The sequence below is a fragment of the Mixophyes fleayi genome, chromosome 5, assembly GCF_038048845.1.
Source record: "Mixophyes fleayi isolate aMixFle1 chromosome 5, aMixFle1.hap1, whole genome shotgun sequence".
NCBI classification, from domain to species: Eukaryota; Metazoa; Chordata; class Amphibia; order Anura; family Limnodynastidae; genus Mixophyes; species Mixophyes fleayi.
In genome coordinates this window covers 210,993,343-211,014,475 of record NC_134406.1, presented here as the reverse complement: position 1 = coordinate 211,014,475, position 21,133 = coordinate 210,993,343, and the positions used below count along the sequence as shown (strand labels likewise).

General features: G+C 37.6%; 1 protein-coding gene across 1 annotated transcript in view; it reads left to right on the top strand.

Moving 5' to 3' along the window:
* The window catches only part of ROCK1 (Rho associated coiled-coil containing protein kinase 1), a 92,153-nt gene that overhangs the window by 38,837 nt on the left and 32,183 nt on the right, over window positions 1-21,133 (top strand). Inside the window, exons 2-14 of the mRNA XM_075213392.1 lie at window positions 2,379-2,460; window positions 7,570-7,670; window positions 8,880-9,017; window positions 11,630-11,805; window positions 12,519-12,603; window positions 13,381-13,525; window positions 15,424-15,562; window positions 17,138-17,229; window positions 18,312-18,471; window positions 18,563-18,629; window positions 19,622-19,710; window positions 20,148-20,196; window positions 20,577-20,712. Of these exons, the coding sequence (XP_075069493.1) occupies window positions 2,379-2,460; window positions 7,570-7,670; window positions 8,880-9,017; window positions 11,630-11,805; window positions 12,519-12,603; window positions 13,381-13,525; window positions 15,424-15,562; window positions 17,138-17,229; window positions 18,312-18,471; window positions 18,563-18,629; window positions 19,622-19,710; window positions 20,148-20,196; window positions 20,577-20,712 (1,459 nt within the window). The remainder of the gene's footprint in view (window positions 1-2,378; window positions 2,461-7,569; window positions 7,671-8,879; window positions 9,018-11,629; window positions 11,806-12,518; window positions 12,604-13,380; window positions 13,526-15,423; window positions 15,563-17,137; window positions 17,230-18,311; window positions 18,472-18,562; window positions 18,630-19,621; window positions 19,711-20,147; window positions 20,197-20,576; window positions 20,713-21,133) is intronic.

The window sequence follows — 21,133 nt, the reverse complement described above, 5'->3', positions numbered from 1 at the left end:
TTTGCACAGAAAACGTTGCATGCTGCGTTCTTAGTGTGTAACTGCTCCCGTATGACCAAGAAAGTTTTCTCCATTCACTTCAAAGTAACTGCACGGCGTGATTTCACCTTTTTAAATGCTATAGTTTTTCAGTTGGTAAAGCACTGCCGTTGAAAACACCAGTGTGACTCTCAACCCTCTGTTTCTTGTCTGCACCTTCTCAGACAGCTTTACAATATTTTGGGGTGCTTCACCCGTTCTTCATTTAACTTATTTGTTGTATAACTTACAGTTGGAACCACTGTGGGAAGTTGTGCAGTTTTTATATGGGTGAAGCTGAATGGTTGTCGTGCAGGGTTGTTATACTGACCTTCATTTGCTGTGGATTTTTGTGCCACCTTATGTATAAACTATGATGATGGGCGATTTACATTGTTGCTCATTACTGTAACGGAAACTACGGTGGGTCTAGAGACAATAAGCTTTCCATCTATATATCCCCCCTCCAGATTTTGTAGTTGTATGAGCATTGGGTCTCCGCATTGCATATAATCGCAGGATATGGTTTTATGGTTTGTTACACATTAGGAGAGTAGCTGGTCATGTCTTGATGAGCTATAAAGAGATGCAAACCAGACACTGCCTGGTATTGTACGGTACAGTAACTCTACCATATGCATTTGTACCAAATGGTACTGCACATACGGTATTTGCGTTTTTATCTACATCAGTGTTCTCCCAGCAACTATTTTCTGGGTGCTCCACTCGGCTGTTTTTACTTGTCACCCGGCTCTTTGGAGTCCTATTATAATAGAATAAAGCATAGTTTCTCCTACTAGAACAGTCATTATGTGAGCACTATAGCCGCTGTGTGTTAGATCACAGGTCTGACCAGTTCTGGCAGGTGTGGGCAAAAACCTCCAACATTATTCATTATTATTGCAAAGTACAACTGTCGCAACCAGGCTTCTGCTTAATGCCACCTAGCTGGCAACATTTTTGGGGGGGTACACTGTACATAACTTGCACTGTAGTACTTATTGAACACTTCTTGTTCCATTTCAAGAAATGCAATTGAAAGTTTACATTTATTTCAGTGGGACTATATTGTAAACACAATGACATGCGGTAAAGATGCGTTTCCATATGTGTTTTTGGCTTGAACAAGATAAGTCCTGCTTTGTCACAAATACATGTTTTAAAAATGGAAATGGAATGCAATTGTAAATGCATAGGAAACTGATGTTAATGCAGTTTGTAATTTTTTTTCTTCTACTTAAGTTTAACATGCAATAAATAAAATGTGCTGCTACCCCAGTGTGTATGTGGCCTAATGCAGGTCTGAATTATTTTGAAACAGCTGCTCTCTTTGGAAACTTGATACAAGTTATTCCTGTTTTAATCAAAACAAGTGAAGTCATAGCTGCAGTTTTTAATCCAGCCCTCCAGAATGACAAGGAAACCTGGGCTTAAAGGCTAAAAACATGTACAGTACATTGATATAGTTCTAAGCATGTCATGATCTCGTATTGGCAGTACATGTGAACACATGTGAGGTTGGCATCTATAACCTCTATCAGGCCGCCTTATCCCTTGTATGTATAGTCAAGTGCTTCTACAGCATTTGCTTATAGTTTGATTTAGATTTACATGTATATATTAGGGTCTGGGAAGAAAGATGTAATGCTATTTTATTTTAACTAGCTTTCATCAGATTCATTTGTAGTATTCTATAAAATCGGTATGCTTGTAGGATAACTTAAATTTGATATAAAACTGAACAATTTAATTTTTTTTTAAATATGAATGTTGTATTAATTTGTGGTAGTGAAAATTTAATAAAGCCTGAAGAAATATTTGATATGTATTGGAGTGTGAATTGAACTCTCTTAATTTATCTCTTGTGTGAAAACAGTGCTGTTTACTCTGGAAAATGAAATATTGTTCATTGACTATGTCGAGAAAGCCAATGCACATAATTGAGTTTCCTATGCTGTAATTGACATTTTAAACTCTCCAAACAGAGCATTATGGGTTAGGTGACATGGGTGACTTGAACCACTTGTTAGAACCTCATGCTGTCAGTCTAATCTTATCAGAGACTCTGATTACTTCCAGCCTTTGTGAAAAAACTTGATGATGATGAGCTGGTTATAACATTTCTGCCACACTGATCATTTGATTTCTTTATTAATTTTTTGAATCCTGTGGTTGAATGTCAAAATCACCTGTGTAGTCATATAGCGCTATAATAGTATAGTACAGATGTACCATTTTGCACTTAATTTAATACTGACCTCCACGAACCTCTGAGCTCAGTAATTCTGACACTTACCTGTACGTTCACTGAAGGGTTTGTTATGTTAAGATCTGTAATCATTGTATTTTTTGTATTGCAGGATGGGTTGGATGCTATGGTGTATGATTTAGACTTCCCTGCTATGAGGAAAAACAAGAACATTGACAACTTCTTAAATCGATGTAAGTATATCCATCTTGTTCTATCAACGATCCAACCGCTTCCTATTCTACATGAGGATTGTAATGGAGCTTACGTTTAGCAATCATACAGCTGGACTTAGTCAGTATAATTATGTTCATATAGAGAGGTGGACGTGCAACTACTCTTGGCGTATAATGCTTTAGATAAAGCTTGCACACAAATGTTGCCTAAGGTGTGGTAATTCCAGTACAGTAAATACATACTAGGTAAATACATGAAAGATAAACGGATACATCTCAAACACTTTATTGTATGTTAACGCTTACCTAGCTGAATTGCCTATACCGGATTTCTGACTTGCTAGTACAGAAATTGGCATTGTTTGTAGTGTAACAGACGGAATATGAGACTTTTTTTTTTTTCCTCCTATTTTACAGTGGGTCTACTCAAGATCAGATTGTATTTAGTAGTTTTAACCTGTTACTGGGGGGTAAATATAAGAGGTCATCCAATTGATAGAAGAGGTTCAGAGATCTTCTAGTATAAGAACCATTTTTACATTACTTAATAGGAAATTTACAACAAACACTGTTTTAAATAACCCTAAATGCTATAGAGCGAAGAAAAAAGTCTTGAAATAGGTAATGCGGTTTATGCTGCATGAATAATAGAACACAGCGTCATCAGTGACAGCTGCAAGGTGATAAGTCTACCTTGGTTACAGGTTACACATTGGAGTGTGGATTATGAAACCAGAATTTCTCAGGTTAATGGTCTCTAATGTTAATCATGTTCTCATATTATGCATGCTTGCTTATTTACTAATCTCATACCAGCAGTATGTAGGGAAAGATCCTTCTCAGTGTTAAAGCCACTACTAGATTAAACTAATATGTTCATAAAACATCTCAACCTGAGTAGCCGATGTTTTTATTATTGCAGAAACTGGAATTTGACTTTCTCCAGCTTCTAGTACACTTGTAGCTCCATTAAACATGAATCCGTTCATAGTCTCAAGCAGATATTAGATGCTGTCCGGTGCATTTATGGCAATCTAGACAAGTGCTGGCTTTCTTTCCATATGTGTAACACATTTAAAGGGTTCTCCTGGCCAGTCTATTACTCTCTCTTAGCTATTAATATATATATTCCATCACTTAGATAATTAAGTTTGCCACTCTAAAATGGCTGTGGGGTGGTTGTGTGTGACAGAACCACTTATGAGCCACTAAGTCCCTTAATGTGTCTTGTGATTGGTTCTTCCTCTCACATCCACCCTCCAATGTATCTCACAGCCCAGGTCTATGACAGCGTCTTTTAGCCAGAACAAAACTTTAGGAGCCAACAATTTTGTAACATGGAATATGCAAGCCACCTTCCAAAAAAATATTTAAGTGCAGTGTAGCTATGCAAGATACTTCAATTTCACAGAATATCATCATCATCATCACCATTTATTTATATAGCATCACTGATTCCGCAGCGCTGTACAGAGAACTCATTCACATCAGTCCCTGCCCCATTGGAGCTTAGTCTAAATTCCCTAACATACACAGAGAGAGAAAGACTGGGGTCAATTTTTTGTTAGCAGCCAATTAACCTACTAGTATGTTTTTGGAGTGTGGGAGGAAACCGGAGCACCCGGGGGAAACCCACGCGAACACAGGGAGAACATACAAACTCCACACAGATAAGGCCATGGTCGGGAATCAAACTCATGACCCCAGTGCTGTGAGGCAGAAGTGCTAACCACTAAGCCACCGTGCTGCCCTATATAGCAGCCGTTCATACTTGTCATTGGCCAGTATGTAAATTTGAACAGGTTTTATAGTATGCATGCAGGCTTCCAGGGACTGGACTTGAAGGCTCAGCAGAAAACGTGGGACAGTCACCAGGGCCCCCATTTTAGTTACTCTGGATTCTTGTCCACCCCTGGACTAAGGTATGTGTTGAGTTTAAATACCCATACAATCTAAAAGTGTATTTTGTTCCTGGTCACTCATGGTCAAATACATGTGGACAGGCCAGAAAGATACTTGTGATTATCACTTTTAATATTAATACTTCTTCATACACTATAACCAGGTTATCTAGAAGATATCTGGATTTTGAAAATAAATTGCCTCTTTTAACATCTTAATACATCGCAATGCGGAGGACAGTTCCTACCCTAAGAGGCCGTAGGAGTCAGGGGTGCTTGACTGCTAGGGTAGTTAATAGGGAATCATTGTAAAGTGTGCTCATAAACGTACTAAAAACAAATGCTGCATTTGATCTGGCTTAAATCTTAATTACTCAAAATAAATTTTTTAAATTCTAGAAAAAAAAAACCTCCAGTTAATTATTTGTGTATTTGTATATCTGTAGACATTTAATCCTTTCTCTACCTGTTGTGTGGTTTATATTTCACAACCATTAAATAAGTTCATATTAACACACCCACAATATTATTATTGGTTGAAATAATATTTAGTATAGACAAAGTTTGCTATAAATTTTACAATAATAATTATATACTGTATCTTTTAAATGTGACATGATGTGGTGAAGTGATTTTTGGGATTTAGTAACAAAAACAGCTTCAGCAACATTGTTTTCTTTGAAACACTTTAAAGTACACCTGTTTCCCACACCACACGATGCAGAGGCCAATATTTTTGAGTTGAAACGATGTTCAGGAGATTGCAGCTTAGCCATAGACTAGGAACCAGCGACCTCACAGAGAAAGTAGCCGCCGGTGTGGAGGAAACAAGGGCTCTTTAATCCAGTGCTGTATTCCCAAACATCTAAAAGTTAAATACATCTGTCCAAGAGGATTCAAATAAATCATGAACTGTTGGGAGATATTGTCATGAAAATGACAGTGTCGCCCAATTCATGATTACAAACCCAAATGTTCAGTATTCCATGTTGGTGAAAAAGCGTTTGAACTTAGCCTATTATTTTTCTGATCTGATCACACTGTAGAATAAGGTTCCACAGTGTGTGTCCTTAGTGTTCATTCATCTGCATTTCCATTCCTAAAGTTAAAAGGACGGTTCATGTTTAAACTGTAGCTATGGCATGTTCTTCTAGAGCAGCAAGAAAAATACATTTGTTAGAAGTTTCTAAATCCCATTTTCAGCTGGGCGTCTGCTTTGTTTTTGACAACGCGCACACAGAAATAGTACCATAGAACCTAATGGGTTTCACTGTATGTCCTGAATTAGTCATAGACTAGAGTCCCAAGTCTGTGAGAACCCACGTTGACACCAACCCTGGCTATATTTTCACAATTTGCAGCAAAAAAATGTTGTTCTACCTTATTTTACATTGTTGTTTGATGCTTGCACCTTACAAAACGGATGTTTATCTTTCAATGTTTCTTAGCCCACACCATTTCTAGTGTGATTTAGTTTAATATTAGACAGCACTAAACTTCTAACATCAGCCCGGCAGAGATTGTTACTAGTGAGTTCTCTGCACTGCTCTGAATCCTGCCTGTTGTAGTCTTGGCAGAGTACCTAGGCTTCTGCTCTGCAGACTGCTAGCACATTACAGCTTCACTGTACAGATCACTGCAATCAGTCAGTCTAATGAAGGTGGGTAAACGATGCCCAGCAGCCCCTTTATAAGCTGTGAAAGCATAGAATACAAACCTCTCAGACATCTGAGGCATAGGTGTATTCAGCAAGAATATATCTACATAATATGTGGTTCTAAATAGGAGCAACAAGCTCCCAAACTGGTGAATGTTTGTGTGTAACCGCTTTGATTCCATCATCACATGGATCTTTAAATCATTGGCCCTGTGTTACTGAATATATCATTTTTTTATTTTTTTAATCAAACACTATATTTGTCAAATATCTAGAAAGCAAGTTACATTTCATGTTCATGCAGTTGTCCATACATGGGCTCTTATTGCATTGTCACGTTACTCGATTTTCTCATCTTTTGCTGGCTGAGAATCATGGAAGTCCATGATTGACTACACAGAAAGGCAGCACACAGCACTTTGTAGTAAGCAAAAAATGACCACTGTCTCATGGATCTTCTGTACATGTCCTGAGCTAAATGAAATGAGACTGTCAATAACACATTTAAGACTGTATGAATTTTATTTATCTTATTTAAAAAAAATTTTAACTTAAAAGATTTTTATTGAGTTTTAGCAGAAAAACATGTAACAAACAAAGCAGTAGATATCCGTTACATTGCATAATGTAAAATTCTACGCTCAATAAAAACTGCCAACAAACAGTCAAGAAAAATAAAAAACACTCAAAACATTAAATTACGTTTAAGACACAGACATCAGGGGGCAGGAAGGAGGGAATAAACAAGGGGGGATATCTTATTTAATTTTATCTTGTGGAAGTGATTACAAACAAGTTATGGAGTTTTCATTGAGTGTAAGAGGACATCAGGTGAACAGGGAGTGTGTGTGTGTGTGTGTGTGTGTCTTCCTGAGGCTGTAGGAAATACGTCAGTCTTACTTAGAGAAGTGTTTGATATGTTAAGACTTGTACCCAGAAAGAGAGACTATGTAACATTCTGTTCTCTTTTTCCCTCTTAACTATTTTGACATGTTTTCCTCACAGTGCTCGTTTGGGCTTTTCAAGCTTTAAATTGCTACCTTCCCAACTGCAGAAACATTTTGGTTTTTTAATGTTATTTTGAAATTAATAAAGGGATCATTGTTATTGCCAAGCTGAGACAGTTGAGCAAGTCATTTTAAAAATCAGATTAATAGCATATTTTTAACAGAAAAGAATGCAATCTGAATACTGACGCTCACATTTTATTAAGCACTGGCGTTTCATTTTAATAACTCTGTTTGTAGAACACTAGTGTTTTGAACTTTTTCCATACAATCTCATGCCAATGTTGACCCTAGTGGATTAAAATAGCCTTTTTCATCCATGACCAAATTTGGAGCTGAAATATCTGCCCACTGGGAATTTGTAAATGTATTCAAGTTTATAAATGACAGGTTTATATGAATAATTAGTTATTCCCACTACATGTTTTACATGAAAGCCTAGTATTCAAATATAAGTGTTGCCAGTTTTGCTTCTTTCCCAATGTTGTCCTTTTTTTTGGAAACTTAAAATAGTAATTGGAGTGGCTGAACATTTTTGTTGTTTTTCTCTTTTTGAATCTAGACAAAGACACGATAAGTAAAATTCGTGATTTGCGCATGAAAGCAGAAGATTATGAAGTCGTAAAGGTCATTGGTAGAGGAGCTTTTGGTGAAGTTCAACTGGTAGGTTGTTATGCATCTGTTTGTGAACAGCAGCCTGATACTACCTGTGTCACTGGAAATTAAGTGATAAGGTTTAATTGCACTCACTTTTAAATCTGTCTACATTGCTTGTGTTAGATGGTCTTTAGCACCTGTCAGTCTAATAAAATGATCCCTTTCACCACAGAACTGTGCACGTATTGGAAATGACGGGGACCCAGCAGTTCTGCTGGTTAAAAATGAGAAGGGAAAAGTGTTGGCAGCTTGTCATTCCCTCTGGATGTAAGCCAGACAAGCCTTGCTTTGATTATATTGAAAAGAGTATTGCTATGAGCAGCATGCTCTGTCTTTCACTTTCTCTGTTCTCATTTTGAAAATAAGCCCCTCTTATTAAATACTGACTCCTGTCATATTCTGAGCAGAGAACCCTATCCTGCACTGATGGGTTCCAGTAAAGGTGAAACATTCTTCTTTTGTGAATCCCACTAACGGAGTAAGAAAGGGTATTCCTATTGGAGGCACACAGGCGCAAGACTTAAACTTTTATTATTCATGCACAATCTTTTGAGTCCCCATTAATTATAAAGTAATAAATTTCTGAAATTAATATATAGTTCCTTCTTGAATATTATCAATAATAAGGAAAGGAACCTTTCTCAATATATTTTAATACTTTTTTCACTTTTACTGTATATTAAGCAATTCGTTTTCTAATATTTTACTCTTAAGAGTTTGTTTAGCATCTATTTAATGAATAATAAAGTGAAATAAAGTATAGTACTTTTTGATTTTGTGAGTGGTGTTCACTGAGTGCCTCCAACAAGAATACCCTTTTTTCCTTTTCTTTGTGAGCATTATGTGTATTCAGGAAAGCACCCTCCACATTATAAGTGAGATACGTTTACGGTATGGTAATTTATTGTGGGATAAAATTCTATTCCTGTGCGAAGCATCAGTGTAGCACTCTAGTGTGATTAAGGGGTTAAAACAGATCATGGAGAGGTAAGCACAATTTCTCAGCTATGGCATACTCTGAATATTATGTGGCTATTGTATTGATTCAAATGGCCGCTGTAAAAATGGTGTTTCCCAGAAGTGAGACCTCCGTTATGGTGATGGGAGTGACATAATTATAATTTGTACAAAGGGAATAGTTTTTAATTGTCCCTAAACTTTGCATAGATTTGCTGTATGTGATCTCATTTTATATATGTACTCTTGGTTTGTAAGGTAAGGCACAAGTCTACAAGAAAAGTGTATGCAATGAAGCTTTTGAGCAAGTTAGAGATGATAAAGCGATCAGACTCTGCATTCTTCTGGGAAGAGCGAGATATTATGGCATTTGCAAACAGTCCTTGGGTTGTGCAGGTATGTTGAACTAATTTTTATCCAGTTGTTAAACAGTAACAGATTTGTCCTATGGAATAGCTATAGAATAGCTATATATTTAACACATTAATAGTGGTGTGTGTCAATTGGTGTCCTTGCCATAGAAAACCCCATACTTGTTTTGCTAAAAATAGAAAAAAAACTGTTCGTCTCCTTCCTCTGTCCAAAAGTATTGCTCATTTGCTTTTAACCATTCAGTGTCTGCTGAATAAGCCTGGCTCCTGGTAATTGCATGTAATACTATTGGCTTCAATAGTGTATAAACTTCTAACGTGTAGTTTTGACACTTAATTGAAATGCTCGTTATTATTGTCTAGGTCATTTAGATCTTTAGAATGTATGTTTGAATTAATCTGCTGTGTTTGTATTCCACAAGTGTTCGTGTATAGTAGTTCTTTTTTACCTAATCTATTCTCCAGCCATAGCTTTACAAATCTGTAATATGTTGTAGCAATTCCTAAAAGGCTAATGCTTGAAAGTGTTCAGCATCCCCGTGTTGCTGATGCTTTCAGACTTCTGAGTGCGTTTAGTCATCTGGGCCCTCAGAGCCAGTTTGGTTACAAGCCCTGGTTATAGTTTCCTCCTTAGTGAGGATCTTGGAGGACTCTTCAGGGGCGGGGCCCTGGAAGCTTTAAAGTTCTGCCTTACTCCTGTTCTGGGGAGGGGCTGAGTCTGATTATTCCTCCCAGAAAGTAGCCGTCGGACATTGAGGACTCCTCAGGCTTTTACAAGGACAAAAAAGGAGAAAAAAGGTATGACATGGATGTTAACGTGTGTGCGGTGTGGCAGGCACTACAAAATAATGTCAAGGATGCATATTTACATGTTCCAATCTGGAAGGGTCACCAATGCCTTCTCAGGTTTGCAGTTTGATCCCACAATTTTCAGTTTTGAGCTTTGCCCTTTGGTCTGGTGATGGCCCCTTATGTTTTTACAAAGATCATGGCTACGTTTCTGCGGTCCAAGGAGTGGGTGACCATATCTTGCTTAGATGATCTCTTGATCAAGGTGGACACTGCTTCGGGCACATTACTGGAAAATGGCACAGATATTGAGGGGTATCACAGTTGGTTTATCTGTTTTCAGAAATCCAATTTCATTCCTCCATAGGTCGGTATTTCTGGGTCTGCTATTGGACACCCTGCCAGCAGAGAGGGTTTGTACCAGGATACAAGAAAAACGTGTTAATCAGACTGGTGATGTGTCTATTGCTTGTCAGGCGGACTTCTGTCCTGTTCTGTATCAAGGTCCCAGGGGAAGGTGGTTTCGACTTTAGATGCCGTACAGTTTGGGTAGTTTTCCTGAAGGGCATTCCAAATTGAACTACTCTTGAAATTAAATTAATTTCATTATCACTTGACCACAGAACAGATTGTCTTTGAGGATGTGTTGCTTGCTCCTCTAGTGGCTGAAGGACAACCACCTCAACAGGGGCTGTCCCAGTGCTATTTGAGACTGGACAATTGTGGCAACAGATGGCATCCTTTTGGACATTGGGGACAATGTTTGTAATAGTCTGTTTCAGTGTATCGCAGAAACCGACCTTCTGATCAATGTATTCGTGTTAAAAGATCTAGTTCAGGGACAATTTTCGTTGTGCAGAAGCTGTGATCATTAACCAATCCGTGTAGCATTGCTCATTTTGCTGTGATGGAGACCACTTGGATCTGGCACTTGGAGGAATAAAATGTGACACAATTTCAGCAGTGTTCATACCAAGGGTGGAGAACTTTGACTGATCATCTCCGCAGACATGCCCTACATTCAGGAGAATGGTCTCCAAACCAGGATATTTTTCAGCAGATTGCGGACAGATGGGTTCAGGCATATATTAACATGCTAAAACCACAAGGTGGAACGATTTTGCCCAAGGATAAGGATCTACGGGCGTTTTCTTATACACGCTATAACTGTCCCCTTGTATTTTTCACCTAATTTATCTGTTCCTGCTGGTGACAATGGTGTTCTCGTTATAAAAATAAAAAGAGGGATCCGGATGCTGTTGGTGGCACAGGATTGACCACGATGGACGTTCTACACCGTTTTTCTCAGAATGTTGATTTGGTTTTCCGCAAGGAAGGATCTGCTAACACGGTCCGTTTTACGATCAAAGATCAGTGCTGCTGGCGATGTGGCAATTGAGATCATGTCTCTTAAGAATAAGGATCATTCTGACAGGGTGATCGAATCCATGGTCAAGACCTGAAAAAACCTGTTTTGGCAAAAAATTATTTTTTTTGTTTCTGCATTTTATCTTCATTAGAGCACAGGTTTTTAATTAACTAGCGGTGTATCAACTACGTTTTGGAGTAAATATTTTTGGGAATGTGGCCATTTACAAAGACTAAACTTATGTAAATAATGTAAACCTGTTCTCTACCTTTTTGGTTATTTTCAGCAACTGTAATACCAGTAAATTAATAATGTATCCCATGCTACAAAAACTGTCCAATCTTTTATAAAGTTTTAAGGCTGTATATGTCAATGTTAAGCATGTGGTATTTAAAGTAGCAGCTCATCTGTCTGTGTAGATACCTTTCCCAAGTATGTGCCCCCCTAGTAAGAAGCATTTCGGTATCTTCCATATGCAGCTGTTCTATGCTTTTCAAGATGATCGCTATCTCTACATGGTTATGGAGTACATGCCTGGAGGAGACCTTGTAAATTTAATGAGCAACTACGATGTTCCTGAGAAATGGGCTCGGTTCTACACGGCCCAAGTGGTCTTGGCTTTAGATGCTATTCACTCAATGGGCTTTATACACAGGTAAGTTTCATGAAATAAAGGTTTAAATTGAAAATCTTCTAAAGAAACTGTAGAAATTTTAAATATGCAAAAGCAAAATAGAATTTCTATTTCTCAGACCATAGTAGCTACTGTAGTACAAGCAATAGAAAGTCATTTCCTTTGTGAATATACTGTATATGTTTCTAATAGCATAGGATGATGATGTATTAGATCTTTGCGCACAACATGTAAGCTCATATGGTACATCAAAACTCAACTATTTAAATCCTACACATGTATGTTCCTAAATAAATTGTATTCACCTAGTGGTGCAATGATCCTTCTGATATTTAGAACATAGAATTATAAATCCATCACTTGAAATTGTTTATTTGGTCTCAGAAATAGTCTTTAAAATAAACTATTCTTTGATGTTTCTTTCATAAACGGGATTGACCTCACTGACTACAATGAAGTCTATAATGCATCTGTATATCAATGTTTTGTTCATATTCCAATACATTTTGTGCCATATCAAATAGGACCTTGGGTAAACTGTATTCCACAGTTTGCCCTGTACTTTTGATTTGGAATCCTGTTTATATTTGGAATAGGACACAGAGTCCTGGGATACAACTTACAAGAAAAAGAAATCACTAGATCCACAAAATATACATAATCCATAATTTAGAACAAGTTTTAATCTAGAGTTTCTTAAAGATTTAAATGTTTTAATAATGCTTACTTTGCAGGGATGTGAAGCCTGACAATATGCTGCTGGATAAGTCTGGTCATTTAAAACTTGCAGATTTTGGTACATGTATGAAGATGAACAGGGTAAGTTAAATGATCGCTCTCTCCTTCAGAGTAGATCAGCTTGAGAAGCATGCCTGGACGAGTTCCTGGTGCGTTGCTCGGACCATGGACTTATACTACCACTGGTGTAAATGGCAGCGCTTTGCAGTTTGCTCACATTTTCTTTGTAATGTAGTGTGAGCAAATTTTAGACCTCGTGCAAACAGTAAGTGGGCTGTTGTTACCATTTACTTGCATATCACTTGTATACTATGTGTGTACATTGTGTGTGTAACGGTCCTGGCCTTCCTGTGGCTCTCCAGGTGTTTTGAAACTACATAGCCAGCCAATAACTGCCAGGGCATGCTGGGATATCTACTGGCAAAGCATGCTGGGGCTTGTCTTTTCACGACAGCTGGAGAGCCACAGGTAGGCCAGGCTTGGTGTATAAGAATATACACACAAATACAGATTGCATATGTAGAGCCATACACAACACCGCTTCCTTGCACAAAGCTGACAAATGTCTGTAGAATGTTATGGCTAATTGATTATTTGTAAATGTTGTTCAAAGCATTTTCATATTTGCAGCTGGAATAGCTCTTTGTAACCATAAGCTCTAGAAGGTGGATTACTCTTTTATTTAAACGTCTCATGAGAAATTTGAGTTTACTCTGCGCTAATGATTATATTCATGACTTTTAAATTGATGTAAAGTGTTATTTAGTATTTTGGTGTTATTATATTTTTAGAAATAATATTCTTGTTTTTGTAATGCATTTTTATTAATCCGGTGAAATATTTATCCCTGGCACACAGGAAGGAATGGTACGATGTGACACTGCTGTAGGAACTCCTGATTACATTTCTCCGGAAGTATTAAAGTCGCAGGGAGGCGACGGTTACTATGGAAGAGAATGTGATTGGTGGTCTGTAGGAGTCTTCTTATATGAGATGCTTGTAGGTAAGTTCCTCACTAGTTTCCTGGAAATTGTTACCAATTACAGCAGCCTCTGTGAATTTGGTAGGTTAGACCTGCGTATATTTATAGCACTTCTTAGTAACTGATGTTTCAATTGATATCTGTCTTTATATATGTATTTTCTCTAGCACTGTAAAATGTAAGTAATTTAGATATGCGAATGTGTGTCTAGAACAATCACTGACACCATCCCTTCCTGCTTCTCACTATTGTGTACTTATACGACTTATAGAAGTAATAGTCATATAATAATGATCTATATTGATTGAGATAGTTGTTGTAGCATCTGTATCAATGTTCGGCTGGGTACAGTATTGGTTTACACATTTGTTAACAAAGACACCCGTTTTGGATCCCTTGTGGTTGTCCAATAATACAATATGTCCAAAGGGTTTGTCTCCTTAGACAGAGCAGTGGTGTAATGGAATTTAGAAATGAATAATACCTCCAGTATATAGTATACCTGAGCAGTGTCTTATTCAGATTAGCCTTATAAATGCAAAGACTTGGTTTACTGAAAGGAAACTCCATGAAAGGGAGAGATAGCAGGACAATATTATGATGGTGAGAATGCTTAAGGAACTGTGCAAACCTCCTCATTTATCTTGAAAATCTGTACCACCAAGTGGTAGGGTGATGATCCTATTTCCCATGGACAGTTGTGTCCCTCTATCGGCTCTACTTATCCTATTCACCCTTAACTCCCCCCTCCTATTTTTTTAGTCTTTGTTTAAACCTCATTGTTCCCTGCTTCTATGGTCAACATGTTGCTAAGACAGTATCAAATGTAGTTTGTTTTGCCATGTTATTCTTTGACACGGTTCCTGTGTGATGCGACTGTCTCACCTAAACCATTTGTAACAACCACCTGTTATGTGATATTTGTAAATATTTTATACAGTTCAATGGCAAAAGTGACTTAGGGGCAGATTCTATTCTGCGCCTTGTCTCTCCAGGACAGTGCTTGGAGATATTCCAAGGTGATGTCTGGCCTGACAACTAGGGGCCTTCTAGTGCACCCGGTGGTGTAACACACCTAAGAAAATCTCTTCTTGTTTGTGGAAGAGTTTATTCTGTATAATTCCAAACGGTACAACATGTTGATGAAGTCTCTAGTTATACACACTAAATAATACAATGGTTGTCTGTCTACTTTTGGACTGCCCCTCCTAAATAAAAAAAAATATGCCACCCATATATTGTAAATATGGGATCCTTCCCTGAACAATCCCCTTATTCCCCTGAATCACAGGCTGGCCTGTGCTGTGTAATGCTAAGTTCACTTTCCAGAAAAAGGGAATGCACTGCATGCTGTCCATAACTTAAAGTACTACGGATGGACCCAGCTGGCTCTCTGCTTCAGCTCACATGAGTGGTTCCCCTCATCTGCTATTCATGGTGGGGGCATGTTTGCTTTAACCTCCTAGGTATGCCTCTGAATAGGTCATCACCTTTTGGTGTCTTATGTATATTGTGTTATTTATACCATTGGGGGGACAGGAACATCGATAGTGCTTTGCAATTGGGAATGTTTGTGTGGGTTTCCTCCGGGTGCTCTGGTTTCTTCCGACACTCCAAAAAAGCATACTGGTAGGTTAATTGGCTGCTAACAAATTAACCCTAGACTGTCTCTGTCTGTCTGTCTGTCTGTGTGTGTGTGTGTGTTAGGGAATTTAGACTGTAAGCCCCAATGGGGCAGGGATGATGGGAGTGAGTTCTCTGTACAGCGCTGTGGAACTAGTGGCGCTATATAACTAAATGGTGATGATGATGAAGTTAATTTTTTAAACTTTTTTAAATCAATATCCATATGTAGCGATGCATCAGTTATAAATATTTAACAGCTGATTGTGTTATACACTTGTTCTCTATATTTGTAGGAGACACACCCTTTTATGCGGATTCTCTGGTTGGAACTTACAGTAAGATCATGAACCATAAGAACTCTCTCACATTCCCTGAGGACAGTGATATTTCAAAAGAGGCAAAAAACTTGATATGTGCATTCCTCACGGACAGGTAATGTTCCATTAATGTCTTGATACCAAATCTTTGTACTAAAAGTTGTACAGTCTTAATTTAATTGAAGTAGTTAAAAAAATATTGTCCCTTATGTTTATGCAACTGTTGATGCTTGACGTGATATACTCTCGCTTACGTTTTATTCTTATCCATGCTCTCTACATCTTTTATTACATATCTGGTACAATGCAATGATTAAGTACTATTTTCCCCGGTTGTTCTTGTATAATGTTATTGCCTTAAGCAAAGCATTGCACAAAAACTTCTCTGTAGTATGTAAACGCCTTAGGAGACATTTCCAAAAAAGCGCTGCAGGGTGATGTATCGGCAAACCGAGCTAACAAAAAAACTAGTGGTGGATGTTAGATTCAGCATCTTTATTTGTAGTATAAGTGATCCAGGTAGTGGCTAGTGTAAAATAGTTATTGAAAGTGTTTACAATAACAAAGAACTGTCTAGCCCTGTTTTGTTTATATGCAAGCGTGTCTTTTCTATTTGTGCTTGCAGAGTGTGTGTGTGGTAGACAATAACTGTGGCCTAGACTATGATGACTGGTTTGTTACACATTATATATAAACGTATTTGCGTTTTTGGTTTAGTAAATTTAGTAATGTTTGCGTGTACCTCCTGCATTATAATTGTGTGCAACATTATGATGTGCACAATGTAATTATGTGGTTTAGAGAAGTACTTAATGTTGGTTCCCAAAGCGAGAGCGTGGATCCCGTGTAGGCCAGCTCACGGCAGGCATTTGCACACTTCTTTACTATGCTCTCTTAAGAGCGAATGGCGCTTAGTTTTGTGTTTTTTGCTTTTTATTTTCTCATGCACAAGGCCCATTTAAAAAAAAAAATTTAAGATTTTGAAGGGCAGTTTATTAACAAGCCTAACATTTAAATTTCTAATGTTGAACTGGGTAGTTAATTATATAGTGTAACAACATACAAACTTTTATTTTCAGGGGGTGGGGGAATTGAGGGATTTTAAACTGTCTGATAAATAGTATTACAAGGCAAAACCCTAAAAAGTAAGCTGTGTCAGCCTGCTTTTAGTAAATACCCATTTCAGCTAAAATCTTTAAATTGAAAGTGGTGTGTGCTCCCAGCACTGTACTGGGAAGCCTTATAAGGCAACAGCAGGCACAATGACTTCCACAGGCTGATAAAATCATCTATATGCCCAGATTAGCTAGCAACTTCAGCAACATTTAATGCATTTGAAATCACTGTCTGGTTCTGTGTCATTTTTATATAAATAAAGTTGGGAGAATGTGTACTGATTATGGACAAGTGCCTTTGTAAGGGAATGGTTGTAGTCCATGAATTTGTATATAATGTGGGCTAACAAGTATTGTAACACTGTATTAATTCAAAATATCAGCATAAAGAAGTGTACAATGTAATATGAAAAAAGGGTAGTGCCAGTGGATAAGGCTCCGGAGTTCAAGCTGCTTTTGACCATGGGTGAATTAGTTAGATTTGACGCTCATCATACAGAGTAATTGGGCAGTTGGTTAATAAGAGAAATTCTTTTAAAAGAGCACATGAAAAGTAATTTTGCCTTTCTGCACAGGGAAATCCGGTTGGGTCGTAATGGTGTTGAAGAGATTAAAAGGCATCTTTTCTTCAAAAATGATCAATGGGCGTGGGAGACTCTTCGAGACAGTAAGTACAGCGATCTGGAAGGGTGGAATTCATTTATTTAATTATGGTTTTTGTTTTTGTTTTTTTCAGCTTAACCAAACTCCTTAGATGGGCCTTGACTAATTCCTTCAAGAAACCATGTGTAACACTTGTCCTCACTGTATAGTTATAGTGTTAATAATGATTCAGCTGTCACTTGATGAAACTTAATAGCGACGCATACATATAGTGGAGGCATTTCTTGTAGATGGAACCAATATTATCCATGTAGTGCCTCGGTGATGTCTGTGATTCTCTGTAAATGTATAGGACCACAAAAGAACTGTCTCATTGTGTTGGGTGATGGGTGCATCTTAAGTTGCACCCTCTAGAAGTTTGGAACATTTTAAGATGTCTTGATATCTTCACTTTCCTAATCCCAGTTGCAGCATTCACCTTTACCATATATGTGACTTTGCTTCATTAGAGGTGGCCTCTACAAGAAATGTCCACTTTTTGGCTTAGTTTGAAAATTCTGCTTGGAGTTTCCTTGTGAACTTTCTGTTTGTTAGCAGAAATTAAAGAACTACCCCCCTCTCCCCTTCTCCCCAAACAAATATTACAGTGGAACCCCTCCTCCACCGATAGACCAGAAATAGCAATTGTCTGCTCTTTTGTATAGAGTGCTGAGTACATGGTGTGGGTGCTAGAATGAAGACATCTACTATGCTCTCTGTCAGGAGAACGGACATTTACAGAGGTTTCAGTTAGTAAGAGAAGAGTGATGAGGTCCTGGTCATCTGCTGGGTGTGCTGAATGGTTTTACCATATTATTTAGGTTTTTAGTGGACTCTGTCCATTAATGTAGTCCTGTAACCAGCAGCACACATATTAAGCAATAACAAGCCACTATGTGTAGGAAGCTCTGTACTCTAATGATCATCTCCTACCAATTGCATCAAGACTGTTTGCCAAATAGCTGTGGTATTGGACATAAGGCCCTTGCAGTTTGATAGTTGGGGAGAGAAATTGAATATTAAACTATTTTGGTGCTATCTTTAATGTGATGCAATAAGGACTCTGTTGCAACATACTGACCGCTTGCTTTTGTCTGTTTTTTGTAGCCGTCGCTCCAGTTGTACCAGACTTAACCAGTGACATTGACACGAGTAATTTTGATGATTTGGAGGACGACAAAGGAGAGGATGAGACCTTCTCAATACCCAAAGCATTTGTGGGGAATCAGCTTCCTTTTGTAGGATTCACATATTACAGTAACAGGCAGTAAGTTAATATAGATCATCTTACCAGAGGGATGTGTAATCAGAAGCTACTGGTGACTCTCCATGCACTGATTGCTGCTGTTATGTTTCAGGTATCTAGCTGATCCCGCTGCAAGTCCTGATGACAATAGATCCAGCTCTAAGGCAGATAAAAACGTGGTATGTCTGCTGCTGTGAGATTAGTCTCTAGGTAGAAGTCCCAGTTGTAAAGTGCTATATTATTAATTGTTAATAAATTAAATGTAAGTTAGTAAGGTGTATTGCTACATTACTGCAGTTTCTATATTGTATGCTATAAATGTGCTTGTTTAAAGTAGCCCATTTGACCTGTACAATTATGGTATCTTCTGTACATATTCCTAATGTATAGAATATGGATGTACTAAAACCCAGCTATAGTAAATTAGTAAAGGATTGTGTATGATGAAGACCTGTGTCAGAATCTCCTTTGATAAGATGTCAGGAGTGAGCAGTCACTGGTGTGAAAAGAGTTATTTGCTCATTTAGAAACTGAGTGATGCAATTAACCTGCTTTATTGCTCCTTTTGTTGTCTGTGGAATTCCACACAAGACAACCCACAGAACCAGCCATAGAATTATTTTTGTGTTTGCAGTGCACACGTGGATTTATCACATTCTAATAGCAATATAGAACATTGCATAAAGCACTATCCACCTTTACTATTAATGGATTCTGTACCATCAGCTGTAACATGTAAATCTAAATAAGCTTTGGGTGGTATTTGAAAATATTTTAGATTATTGCTGTGTAACTTTATAAATTTGTCTTACTGAAGTGATTCTTAATGGAATCAGTTTTGAATTTCTGACAGCAGATTGTTATTGCACAGTGTTGGTCCCATTTTCCAGCTAACTGGTGCACTTTTATACCTGGACAACCCAGGTTACAATTCAAGGTGTGCAGGAAAAACGCTGAGTGCTTTTGCATGTACCACCCAAATATTGGGCAGCTTTATTTATAGACTACGTTTTGACGTTATAATGCGACCTCACCCCCACTATTCACCCTCAAACTCTTTAAATCTGTCCACATGTTTTAAACGTGCACCTTCTGGCTATATATACTCCTAACTCTAATTATGGCCGCCTTTTTCTAAAGATAGGTTGTTGCTTTTGTTGTGCTTTTGAAGGTGGAGATCTTGCAGAAGAGCATTTATCAACTTGAAGAGCAGCTTCATAATGAGATGCAGCTAAAGGATGAGATGGAACAGAAGTGCAGGTAAAATAAATGATTACAGTAAACTCATGGGGTCATGTTTGATAAAGGAGAAGTTCTCCAAAGTGGACACCCCCTTTTTACAGGTTTTTTTTTTCTTTTCTGTCTATTTTTTTTAATACAAATGTAATCATAAGAAAGGAAAATAAAATGTGATTAATGTGCCATTTCTAGGTCAAAGGAAATGAAACGGCGGCTAAATAAAATATATATTTAAAAAATAATGATGGATCCCTTGTAATAGTCTGACAGGAAACACTTTAGCTTTTCACTGATGAGAGCAAGTTCACTGTACTAGGGTATTTTAAAATTGTAACCTATCTACTTCACTAAATACATAATATTGGGTAGTACTACAGATGGAGTAGACTTTTTTTTGTGCATATAATGTCATTTATTTCATTCTTATGTTTGTTTTTGTTTTGTTTTTTTAAATTAAGGATGTCCAACATTAAACTAGACAAGATAATGAAGGAATTGGATGAAGAGGTACGCTTCAGTTGTCTAACTAGAAAGCTGCTATATCATGTCTTTCACAAGATTATAATTAGCATGGTCTGTCCTTTGTAACCCTGTAGTTTGTTATTTTTCTATTGTAAATAAGTTTTACAATCACTTGAAGTAAAAAAAAAACAAAACTTTTATTCCTTATTGGTTTTTATTTAATTGTGTATATATTTAATCATTTTTATCTTTGCTGAAAGTCCAGCAAGCTGAACTACATTCTTTTCCAATTTTAAACTGTCCCTTTGGCTGAGTGAGTGGGTTGCAACACATTCAGTCATGCACCTGGCTGTTATAAATATGCTAATGCCAGCTAAAAATACATCATTATGTAAGGCATAATCATTCACGGTTTATAATTTCAGGGCAATCAAAGGAAAAACCTGGAATCATGTGTTTCTCAAATTGAGAAGGAAAAAATGATGTTACAGCACCGAATGAATGAATACCAAAGAAAGGCAGAGCAAGAGAGTGAGAAGCGGAGGAATGTAGAAAATGAAGGCAAGTTACCAATTAGTTCTGTAAGTAGGGGATGTCTCTTGCTGTTGACCCGAATTACTGGGCACTTTGTAAGGTCCTGGAATGTGTGCTCTGACTTGGATAGGTTGGAGCTACTCTGAGTCATGTGGCTTGTGACCACATGTGGCCTTGATTACTAGTTAGAAAGTCAAGGTTCATGTTAATCTACAGTATGTGAATGGAGATTGATTTTAGCCCATATTACCTTTTATGGGACTGGGATGAAAGATCTTTAGAGAAGATTACGTAATCTCTGTGCTGCTGAGTTCAGATTTGTTTCATGTCCAATTACAAGGATGTATGATTGTATTGTATCGGTCAGTAAAAGTTGACTTTTTGTGTGCACATGTTAGACATTATATACATGTTAAACTGTGGATAGCGCCTGTCACTTTTAGAGTAT